Source organism: Tympanuchus pallidicinctus, unplaced genomic scaffold, assembly GCF_026119805.1.
Source record: "Tympanuchus pallidicinctus isolate F22 unplaced genomic scaffold, pur_lepc_1.0 scaffold62, whole genome shotgun sequence".
Taxonomy (NCBI): domain Eukaryota; kingdom Metazoa; phylum Chordata; class Aves; order Galliformes; family Phasianidae; genus Tympanuchus; species Tympanuchus pallidicinctus.
The window spans coordinates 242108-254398 of record NW_026294783.1 but is presented as its reverse complement, the minus strand read 5'-3'; the positions used below and the strand labels follow the sequence as shown (position 1 = coordinate 254398).

Here is a 12291-nt window from a genome sequence, read left to right as displayed (position 1 = left end):
ACCTCCCTGGGCAGCCCGTTCCAGGCCCTAACCGCTCTCCTTGTGAAGAACTTCCCCCTAACATCCAACCTCAATCTTTCCTCCCTCAACTTGGATCCATTTCCCCTCGTCCTGCTGTTGTCAGCCCTTCTGAAGAGTTTACTCCCCTCCTGGCTGTAGGTTCCCTTCAGGTATTGATAGGCTGCACTGAGGTCACCCCGCAGCCTTCTCTTCTCCAGGCTGAACGAGCCCAACTCCCTCAGCCTGTCCTCATAGGGGAGGTGCTCCAGCCCCCTGCTCATCTCAGTCGCCCTCCTCTGGACCCTTTCCAACATCTCAATGTCTTTCTTGTACTGAGGGCTCCACACCTGGACACAGGACTCCAGATGGGGCCTCACAAGAGCCAAGTAGAGAGGGACGATCACCTCCCTGTCCCTGCTGACCACCCCTCTGCTGATGGAGCCCAGGATCCCATTTGCCTGTTCAGGTTCTTCCCTTCCACGTTTTTGAGCACTGCTTTTTATCTTCAGCCCACGCCTGGCCTGTGCTGGGATTGAGCTCCCACCTGCTGAGGGCAGCTCCTGGAGGCAGGAGGTGCTTCCCAGCACAGGGTTTGCACTGAGGCTGGGAATGGGGAACGGTGGCAGCAAGAAGGCAGCGTCCAAGGCCAGGTTGGATGGGGCCCTGGGCTGTGAAATGTGGAGGTTGGTGGCCCTGCCTGTGGCGGGGGGTTGGAGCTTCGTCATCCTTGGGTTCCCTTGCAGCCCAACCGTTCTGTGATTCTGTGTGTGACCCACAGATAAGAGCATCCACCGGAGCACCGCGGGGACGCGTGGGGACGGATGCTGCAGGAAGGGCTCTGGGGCACAGCGTGTGCTGCCGTCTGTCCCCAGCCCTTCTATTCCCCGTGCTTATTGCCAGCCAAACCTTTACACTCCGATAAGAAGCAGCGACTTCCTTAACTTCCTTACCCACAGGGCCCGTCTGGTGCACGATGGGGTCACCCAGGAGCTCACAGCCACAGGCGCACTGATGGGCAGCAGTGGTGTAACTCGGGGGTGACCTGGAGGGACGGTGTTACACAGGCAGGATGGGATGGCAAGAACTTCCATCGGGTGCTCTGTGCACTGTGTCCCTGCAGGCACCGTATCATAGAACCACAGAACCCCAGCATGGCCTGGGTGGCACAGGAGCACAGCGCTCACCTGGTTCCAACCCCTGCTGTGTGCAGGTCGACAACCAGCAGCCCAGGCTGCCCAGAGAACCCGCATTGATTGAGATTGATCGGGTGCCATAGAGATTGATAGGGTGCCATAGGGATTCACAGGGTGCCATAAGGATCCACAGGGTGCCATAGGGATCCGCAGGGTGATATAAGGATCCCCAGAGTGCCTTAGGGATCCACAGGGTGCCATAGGGACCCATAGGGTGCCATAGGGATCCATAAGGATCCAGAGGGTGCCATAATCATAGAATCATCCTAGAATGGCCTGGGTTGCACAGGAGCACAGCGCTCACCTGGTTGCAACCCCTGCTGTGTGCAGGTCGCCAACCAGCAGCCCAGGCTGCCCAGAGCCACATCCAGCCTGGCCTCCAATGCCTGCAGGGATGGGGCATCCACAGCCTCCTTGGGCAACCTGTGCCACTGCCTCACCGCCCTCTGGCTCAAAAACTTCCTCCTCACATCCAACCCAAACCTCCCCTGTCTCACTTTCAAGCCATTCCCCTTGTCCTGTCACCACCCACCCTCACACACAGCCGTTCCCCTCCTGTTTCTCCGCTCCCTCCAAGCACTGAAGGCCACCATGAGGTCTCCCCGCAGCCTTCTCTTCTTCAAGCCAAACCAGCCCAGTTCCCTCAGCCTTTCCTCACAGCAGAGCTGCTCCAGCCCTCTGCTCATCTCAGTGCCCTCCTCTGGACCCTCTCCAAGAGCTCCACGTCCTTCCTGTGCTGGGGGCTCCAGGCCTGTGTCCCTGTGGTGCTCAGTGCTCAGTGAACCCACAAGGGAGGCTCCTGGCACCTGGAGATGCCAGCGAGGGCCGCAGCCCCACCTGAGAACCACAGGACGGGGCTGGGCTGCGGCGAGGGAACATCTCCCAAAACAGCAACCAGGCAACGGGGTGGAGCGAGCAGGGTGGGACAAATAATGAACGTGCTGAAAGGAACCAGAACGGCCAGAAAGAAAAGGAAAAACAGCAAACGAGCCAGGAACTGACAGAGGAATGAGCACAGCTGGGGAGTTCCTTGCTTAATGCAGCTGAATGGTTCCTGCTGCAGAGCGCGAGGCCCGGCGGGGGGCTGCAGCTCTGTGCCGGCTCTGCCCCCCCAGCACAGCACTGATGGGGCAGGAAGTCCTGAGCTCCACTCTGCTCCTGGCGACCCCACTGATAGAGGATGGGGTGGGGAGAGGTGGAGGTGGGGGCAAAGAGAGGGCTGGAAGGGATGGGGACGGCATGCGGCATTGCTGCGGCTTGTGTCACGCGCTGGGTATGAAGGCTTGGCCACGGAGCTCTGCTTGGGGCTCTGTTGGGTTTTTGTTGTTGTTCCTTTATTTTTTCTCCTTTAAATTTGGAAATGGATGGGGTGGAGACCCCATTCCTGTAGGTGCCGGAGGACGCGGATGGAGCCCTGGGCAGCCTGAGCTGGTGGGGAGCAGCCAACCCACGGCAGGGGTTGGAGCTCAGTGCTCTTCGAGGCCCCTTCCGACCCAACCGTTCCGCGTTTCTGTGCTTCTGTAAGTCCCAGCCCTGCCGCAGGCTGCACGGACACGGGGTGGGATGGAGGTCGGACATCCTCGAAGGGCAAACCGCAGCATTTGGCTTCATCAGACCGACGGCTGCAGCACACCGCAGGCACGCCTTTGGTACGGTCCCACCCCACACCCCTGTCTCCACATCGGAGACAGATGGATTTGATTCCAGCTTGAGTACTGGGAAAAAGTTCCCGTCCAAAAGAGCGGTGATGCCACTGCACAGCTGCCTGGGGAGGGAGGAGGGGGGGGGGGGGGCGTCCCCATCTCTGGGGATGTTTCAGAACAGGGGAGATGCAGCCCTTGGGGATGCGGTCAGCGAGCACGGGGGGCCGGGCTGCGGTTGGATCTGGGAGATCCGCTCCAACCTCAGCGACTCCGAGGTTCCGAGCCCCGGGGCGGGCGCTGCGCGGGGCGGCCCCTCCTCTCCCCGCGGGGCGGTCCGGGGGCGGTCCGTGTGCGGCCTCGCGTCGGAGAGGGGGGGCAGAGCCCGATCCGTCCAGCCCGGAGCGGAGCGGTGCGGGGATGGCGGTGCCGGAGCCCGACGCGCGTTTGGCGCAGGAGAAGGAGGAGGAGAGCGAGGAGGAGAGCGAGATCCTGGAGGAGAGCCCGTGCGGGCGGTGGCAGAAGCGCCGCGAGCAGGTGGGGGCCGGGAGCAGCCCCCCGGGTGCGGGCGGTGCCGCGGGATCCGCCGGAGGGCGGTGCGGGAACGGCCCGCGGGGTGCGGGAAGAGGGGAGGGGGGAAGGGGGAGAGGTGCGGAGAGAGCGCGGTGGGGAGCGGGGCTCGGCGTGCCCCGGTGCGGTGAGCGCCGCGCGGTGGCTCCGGTGCGGGTCGTCCCGGTGCGGGCCGTCCCGGAGAGCGGCGCTCCGCGTCCCGTGGCGGCGGCAGCGCGGTGTGTCCGCGGGTGAATCGCGGAGGAGCACCGCTGTGGCCGCCGCCTCCGGTGCGGAGGATCCGGTCCGTCCTCTCCGGAGGGGCCGCCGCAACCCGTCCTCCCGTCCGGGGCCCCGCACGGCGCTCACGCGGTGCCCGTCCGCGTCCCGCGGAGCTCGGGGTCGCCCTCGGACCTTTTTCCCCCAGCCGCGCCCCCCCGTACCCGTGCGATGTGCCCTGGAAGCGGAGCCCGAATTCCCCCCTGCCCCCATCGGGGCGCCCGGAGACGGCGCCGGAGCCGGGGTAAATCCTCGCCCCGGGCGGAGGTGGGACGGCGATGGCAGAAAAGGGCCCGGCCCACAGTAATCCCCTCTGTATGTCCTGCTAACAGCCCGGTGCGGCTCCCGGCTCTCTGCCCTGCCTTTGGGCGGCCCTCGTTCAGAGTCAGACATCAGAGAACCGTGCGGGTTGGACGAGATCCCCAAATCCACCCTCCAACCCATCACCGCTGTGCCCATCAACCACGTCCCTAAACGGAAGCGTCGACTTATTAAGGTTGGAGAAGACTTCCAAGATCCCCAGTCATGCCCGTCCCACCATAGTCTCCGTGTCCCCATAGTCCCCATGTGCCACATCTCCACCATTCTGGAACACCTCCAGGGATGGGGACTCCATCACTTTCCTGTCCCGGCCCAATCTGTGCTGAGATGTGGGTCACCTTCCTGTGGTGGTGGTGCCACCAGCACCTGCCCATCCCGTGTCCCCCCCTTCCCTGCAGCACCTCTGTGCCCGTGGATCACAGTTCCATCCCTCTCCCCGCCTCCCCTGCTCACAGTGGACTCACAGTGCCTTTGCCTGACGCAACATCCAGCATCCCACATCTGCACCCCCAGCTGATCCCGCGTCCTCCCAGACCAGCATCCAGCCCACGGCTCTTTTGGGATGGGTTCTGGAGGTGCCCACCACCATCACCTGAATGCTGCACCCAACGGGTGCTGAGCTCCGGCTCCGGTGCTGCATCGTGGTGTCCCTCATCCCCAGGGCTCACGGTGTGCAGTGGCTGCTGCAGATCCCAGGTCTCTGTGGGACAGCCTGAAGGGTGGGGAGAGCTGTTGGGAAAGCAGATTTTCAGCTGAGAACAACCCATGTTGTCCGTGTTCCTCCTTGCCCAAGGAGGCTGTGGATGCCCCATCCCTGCAGGCATTGGAGGCCAGGCTGGATGTGGCTCTGGGCAGCCTGGGCTGCTGGTTGGCGACCTGCACACAGCAGGGGTTGGAACTGGATGAGCGTTGTGAGCCATGCTGGGATTCTATCATGATTCTATGATTGTGGCACCCCATGTGTCCCTGTGGCATTCCGTGTGATCCCTGTGTCACTCTGTGGATCCCTATGGCACCCTATGGATCCTTATGGCAGCCTATGGATTCCTGTGGCACCCTATGGATCCATATAGCACCCAATGGATCCTTATGGCAGCCTATGGATTCCTGTGGCACCCTATGGATCCATATAGCACCCTATGGGTTCCTGTGGCACCCTATGGATTCCTGTGGCACCCTATGGATCCTCATGGCACCCTATGGATCCATATAGCACCCAATGGATCCTTATGGCACCCTATGGATTCCTGTGGCACCCTATGGATCCTCATGGCACCCTATGTGTTCTCTGGGCAGCCTGGTCTGGCGGTTGGTGACCCTGCACACAGCAGGGGGCTGAAACTCAATTATCAGCACGGTCCTTTTCAATTCAGGCCATTCTAGGGTTCGGTGATTCTGTGTGGATGCTGACCCAGTGGTGACACGTAATGATGTATATTTTAATGCCACGGGGGCACTTTGAGGAGCAGAGCCGTGGGCCAGAACCGATCCCAGACTTTTGTCCCCATGTCCTCTGCTGCAGCACGTGGCAGAGCTGCAAACAACCGCGGCACCGTTGGCAGCACTGCCAGCAGAGCTGCATGGCAGCATCGCAGAGACAGCAAACGTGGGGAGAAGTTGAGTGTGAGACGTGACTGCGTATTGCTGGTGCTTCAGTCGTGCTCCAGGAAGAAAACACAGCGATGTTTGTGGCTGCTAATGCACACACAGCCCTTCTGTTTCACAAACATTCTGATTTCCACGAGCGCAACACGCCTCACCACCGCAGGGATTCCCTCTCACTGCCCTGATGATTGGCTCTCGTTATTTATGCTCTTTCCTTTGCTTTTGCAGGACAGCCGTGGCCCTGCATGGGTCCTGCATTGCTGCTCTGGGTGCGTGGTGCAGCGTGCCGAGTGCGTGGTGCTGCATGCTGGGTGTGCAGCGCTGTGCTGGCTGTGCTGGTGCCATGCTGGGTGCACGGTGCTTTGTTGGGTGCACAGAGCTGTGCTGTGCTGGATGTGTGGTGCTGTGTTGTGCTGCACTGTGCTGATGCTGTGCTGGTCTGTTCTGATGCTATGCTGGGGGCACAGTGCTGTGCTGGGTGCTGGGCTTGTGCTGGGCTGGGTGCACAGAGCTGTGCAGTGCTGGTGCTGTGCTGGCTGCATGATGCCATGCTGGTGCTGTGCTGGATGCATGGTGCTGTGCTGGGTGCACGGTGCCGTACTGGTGCTCTGCTGAATGCACAGTGCTGTGCTGGTGTTGTGCTGGATTCATGGTACCATGCTGGTGCTGTGCTGGATGCATGGTGCTCTGCCGTGCTGAATTCATGGTGCTGTGCTGGATGGATGATGCTGGATGCATGGTGCTGTGCTGTGCTGTGCTGGATGCATGGTGCCGTGCTGGATGCATGGTGCTGTGCTGTGCTGAATTCATGGTGCTGTGCTGGATGGATGATGCTGGATGCATGGTGCTGTGCTGTGCTGTGCTGTGCTGGATGCATGGTGCTGGATGCATGGTGCTGTGCTGTGCTGGATGCATGGTGCTGTGCTGGATGCATGGTGCTGGATGCATGGTGCTGTGCTGGATGGATGATGCTGGATGCATGGTGCTGTGCTGGATGCATGGTGCTGGATGCATGGTGCTGTGCTGTGCTGGATGCATGGTGCTGGATGCATGGTGCTGTGATGTGCTGGATGCATGGTGCTGGATGCATGGTGCTGTGCTGTGCTGGATGCATGGTGCTGTGCTGGATGGATGATGCTGTGCTGGATCCATGGTGCTGGATGCATGGTGCTGTGATGTGCTGGATGCATGGTGCTGGATGCATGGTGCTGTGCTGTGCTGAATTCATGGTGCTGTGCTGGATGGATGATGCTGGATGCATGGTGCTGTGCTGTGCTGTGCTGTGCTGGATGCATGGTGCTGGATGCATGGTGCTGTGCTGTGCTGGATGCATGGTGCTGTGCTGGATGCATGGTGCTGGATGCATGGTGCTGTGCTGTGCTGGATGCATGGTGCTGTGCTGGATGCATGGTGCTGGATGCATGGTGCTGTGCTGGATGGATGATGCTGGATGCATGGTGCTGTGCTGGATGCATGGTGCTGGATGCATGGTGCTGTGCTGTGCTGGATGCATGGTGCTGGATGCATGGTGCTGTGATGTGCTGGATGCATGGTGCTGGATGCATGGTGCTGGATGCATGGTGCTGGATGCATGGTGCTGTGCTGGATCCATGGTGCTGGATGCATGGTGCTGTGCTGGATGCATGGTGCTGGATGCATGGTGCTGTGCTGGATGCATGGTGCTGGATGCATGGTGCTGTGCTGGATGCATGGTGCTGGATGCATGGTGCTGTGCTGTGCTGGATGCATGGTGCTGGATGCATGGTGCTGGATGCATGGTGCTGTGCTGTGCTGGATGCATGGTGCTGTGCTGGATGCATGGTGCTGGATGCATGGTGCTGTGCTGTGCTGGATGCATGGTGCTGTGCTGTACTGTGCTGGATGCATGGTACTGTGCTGGATGCATGGTGCTGTGCTGGATGCATGGTGCTGTGCTGTGCTGGATGCATGGTGCTGTGCTGGATGCATGGTGCTGGATGCATGGTGCTGTGCTGTGCTGGATGCATGGTGCTGTGCTGTACTGTGCTGGATGCATGGTACTGTGCTGGATGCATGGTGCTGTGCTGGATGCATGGTGCTGTGCTGTGCTGGATGCATGGTGCTGGATGCATGGTGCTGTGCTGTGCTGGATGCATGGTACTGGATGCATGGTGCTGTGCTGGATGCATGGTGCTGGATGCATGGTGCTGGATGCATGGTGCTGGATGCATGGTGCTGTGCTGTGCTGGATGCATGGTGCTGTGCTGGATGCATGGTGCTGTGCTGGATACATGGTGCCGTGCTGGTGCTGCTATTGTGTCCAGCAGGGTAGGAAGCCCCAGGCACCCACGCAGAGCTCTGCTGCTGTGGCGCGGATTCCAAGCGAGGAGTGCAGTGATGATGAACGCAGCACACGGCGCTGCGGAGATGCACACAGGGCTGACTTTGTTGCACCGCTCTGCAGCTGTGCGTGCAGCTGTGTGAATGCACCATCGAGCAGCACAGGGAAACGTCACGTCTTCCTCTGCGTTCTCCTGTTGCATTTCGTTACGGTGCACGTGAAGTTCTGGATGAGGAAGCGGAAGCATTTCAAGTGCTCTGCAACAGAGGTGGAGATGCAGCCGCGAACCCTTCCATGCCTTCGCGTCAGAGCAGCTCAGGTGGTGCCCCCTCACCTCCTCCCCCTCGCTGCTCTCACAGCAGCGCTGCTGTCGCAGACGTTTCCATTTCAGAAGAGTTTGTTTTCACCATCCCTTTGGTGACCGCTTTTGCTTTTTTCCACCCCTCCTGAGCAGTCGGAGCAGCGGGGCCGGCAAAGCAGCGCTTTGTTTCTGCTGGAAGTTTTGCAGGGCTTTGGCAAACTGATGCTGTGTTGCTCAAAACGAGTGTTTTCGTATCCGCGTGGCTCTGCTTTTGCAAACACGTGTCCAATGGGAGGGGGCTGCTGCCCCTGGGGTATTTGCTGCTGCAGCTCTGCCCCGCGTCTCCTCCTTCGGACACTTTGGTGCGCTGCTGGTGCCCATCAGGAAAGGGTTAACGAGTGCGTGGGCCCTGAACTCTGAGCTTTGGTTCACCTCTATGCCCCACGGGCGGGGAAAAAAAAGCAAAAGAAGGAGCAGTAGGAAGAGGAGAAATGCAAAAGCAGGTTTTAGGGAGAATGGAGTGAGAAATGTGCCAGGTGGGGAGGCTCAGCGGCGTTCCCAAAGTAAAACAGAAGGCAGGGAAACAACCCGACGTCTGCACGCACGGCGGGGCTGCAGCTTCCCCATTTTTGAGTGTTCCTGGAGGCTGCGGTGAGGCTCAGCAGCGCTGCGATGTGTGCTGCTGGAAAGCCTCCAGCTATTTCAGTTTTGCCACCGGAGCTATTTCTGACAGCCCTGCTGCTGCCAGCCCTGCTGGGAGGGAGGGCTCCGGGCTGCCGGGCTCTGCTTTGTTTTTGCACAGCCGAGGAGCCCGGAGGACTTTGCTCCTTCTCCACACACCGTCTGTTTTCCTTCCCTCCGTTTTGGGGGCGTTTGTTTGCTGTTTGTTGACCTGCGGGGGTCCTGGCAGCCCGCTGAGCGCAGCCAGCAGCCGGTTCTGTGGCAGCGCAGCTCTCCGTGCTCACATGGAGGCGTGGGCATCGCAGGGGCGATTTGCAGAGGGGGTTTGTTTGCAGGACGGCGCAGCTCACCGACGGGTGACCTTTGCTGGAAGGAGGCAGCGCAGCCTCTCCTCAGTTTGGCAGCCAAGCAGACGTTGAGCCGCTCTCGCTGTCCTCCTCACACCCTTCCCAGTCTGTGTGGGTGATGCACAGAGGTGCTTCTGCTTTTGTTTCGGCTCTGCTTTCCATGCAGCTTTCCCTGGGATCCCTCCATCCTCCCCAGCCACAGCAATCCCGCTCCGTGTTCTCGGTGCTGGGCAGGCACTGATGTTGGCTGCCTGAGGTGGGTCTCCTTCCTCCTGCAGCACGCACTGCTTGATTTCCATCCGTTTTCCCCACCAGAACGGCATCAGTTTGCAGTTTGTGGCTGCGTGCTGCGCTCCTCGCTGCCCATCTGCTGCGGTCCTCACCGTGTCCCACATGCGCACAGCTGCTCCCTCTGTGCTCCTCGGCCCACATGCCAAGGAGGGCTGCTAAAATTACTCTCCGTGTTCTGTCCCTTCCTGTTTTCGCCGAGCTCGTTTCTGCCCTTCCGCTTGTTTTTGCCTGCAGGTATTTTTGTATGCAGTGGCCAAGCGTGTAGGAGCCTCTCGGGCTGCGCACCTCGCGTGCCCCTCATCTCCTTCCTTGTTTTGCTCCACTGCAACCAGGGAACACAAATAGGGAGCGTCGGTGTTGCGCTGCTGGGACGAAGGAGGTGCCCACAGCCATGTCACAAAATGGTGCAAACACCGTTGGTTTGCTTTTCCATTCCACACATTGGCACTGGGCAATAAGGATGTGAGAGGCGGTGCTGGAGCGTTCCCCAGTGTGGGCATGCGGGGATCAGATGTGAGGTCGTGGTGCTTTCAGGGAAGAAGAACGGTGGCATCGTGCAGGTTGAGCTGTGGTCTGTGCTGCACTCACAGCAAGAGGGCAGACAGTCACCCTGTGCACTTTATGGGGCTCTGTGATCTGTAAGGACCCTGCCAACCCAACCATCCCATGGCTCTGTGATCTGTAAGGACCCTGCCAACCCAACCACCCCCTGGCTCTGTGATCTGTAAGGACCCTGCCAACCCAACCATCCCATGGCTCTGTGATCTGTAATGACCCTGCCAACCCAACCACCCCATGGCCCTGTGATCTACAAGGACCCTGCCAACCCAACCACCCCATGGCTCTGTGATCTACAAGGACCCTGTCTACCCAACCACCCCATGGCTCTGTGATCTGTAAGGACCCTGCCAACCCAACCACCCCATGGCCCTGTGATCTACAAGGACCCTGCCAACCCAACCACCCCATGGCCCTGTGATCTACAAGGACCCTGTCTACCCAACCACCCCATGGCTCTGTGATCTGTAAGGACCCTGCCAACCCAACCACCCCATGGCTCTGTGATCTGTAAGGACCCTGCCAACCCAACCACCCCCTGGCTCTGTGATCTGTAAGGACCCTGTCTACCCAACCATCCCATGGCTCTGTGATCTGTAAGGACCCTGCCAACCCAACCACCCCATGGCTCTGTGATCTACAAGGACCCTGCCAACCCAACCACCCCATGGCTCTGTGATCTACAAGGACCCTGCCAACCCCATGGCTCTGTGATCTGTAAGGACCCTGCCAACCCAACCACCCTATGGCTCTGTGATCTGTAAGGACCCTTCCAACCCAACCACCCCATGGCTCTGTGATCTGTAAGGACCCTTCCAACCCGACCATCCCATGGCTCTGTGATCTACAAGGACCCTTCCAACCCAACCATCCCCTGGCTCTGTGATCTGTAAGGACCCTGCCAACCCAACCACCCCATGGCTCTGTGATCTACAAGGACCCTGCCAACCCAACCATCCCATGGCTCTGTGATCTGTAAGGACCCTGCCAACCCAACCACCCCCTGGCTCTGTGATCTACAAGGACCCTTCCAACCCAACCACCCCCTGGCTCTGTGATCTACAAGGATCCTTCCAACACAACCACCCCCATGGCTCTGTGATCTGTAAGGACCCTGCCAACCCAACCACCCCCTGGCTCTGTGATCTGTAAGGACCCTGCCAACCCAACCATCCCATGGCTCTGTGATCTGTAATGACCCTGCCAACCCAACCACCCCATGGCTCTGTGATCTGTAAGGACCCTGCCAACCCAACCATCCCATGGCTCTGTGATCTGTAAGGACCCTGCCAACCCAACCACCCCATGGCTCTGTGATCTGTAAGGACCCTGCCAACCCAACCATCCCATGGCTCTGTGATCTGTAAGGACCCTTCCAACCCAACCACCCCATGGCCCTGTGATCTGCAAGGACCCTGCCAACCCAACCACCCCATGGCTCTGTGATCTACAAGGACCCTGCCAACCCAACCATCCCATGGCTCTGTGATCTGTAAGGACCCTTCCAACCCAACCACCCCCTGGCTCTGTGATCTGCAAGGACCCTGCCAACCCAACCACCCCATGGCTCTGTGATCTACAAGGACCCTGTCTACCCAACCACCCCCTGGCTCTGTGATCTACAAGGACCCTTCCAACACAACCACCCCATGGCTCTGTGATCTACAAGGACCCTGCCAACCCAACCACCCCATGGCCCTGTGATCTACAAGGACCCTGCCAACCCCATGGCTCTGTGATCTGTAAGGACCCTGCCAACCCAACCACCCTATGGCTCTGTGATCTGTAAGGACCCTTCCAACCCAACCATCCCCTGGCTCTGTGATCTGTAAGGACCCTGCCAACCCGACCATCCCATGGCTCTGTGATCTGTAAGGACCCTGCCAACCCAACCACCCTATGGCTCTGTGATCTGTAAGGACCCTGCCAACCCAACCATCCCCTGGCTCTGTGATCTGTAAGGACCCTGCCAACCCAACCATCCCATGGCTCTGTGATCTACAAGGACCCTGCCAACCCAACCATCCCATGGCTCTGTGATCTGTAAGGACCCTGCCAACCCAACCACCTCATGGCTCTGTGATCTGTAAAGACCCTGCCAACCCAACCACCCCATGGCTCTGTGATCTATAAGGACCCTGCCAACCCAACCACCCCATGGCTCTGTGATCTGTAAGGACCCTGCCAACCCAACCACCCCATGGCT

At 59.7% G+C, this 12291-nt stretch overlaps 1 protein-coding gene across 1 annotated transcript in view; it reads left to right on the top strand.

Moving 5' to 3' along the window:
* Positions 1-3189: 3189 nt before the first annotated feature.
* The window catches only part of NRBP2 (nuclear receptor binding protein 2), a 30047-nt gene continuing 20945 nt past the window's right edge, over positions 3190-12291 (top strand). The window contains exon 1 of the mRNA XM_052665194.1: positions 3190-3370. Within this exon, the coding sequence (XP_052521154.1) occupies positions 3254-3370 (117 nt within the window). The 5' untranslated portion in view covers positions 3190-3253. The remainder of the gene's footprint in view (positions 3371-12291) is intronic.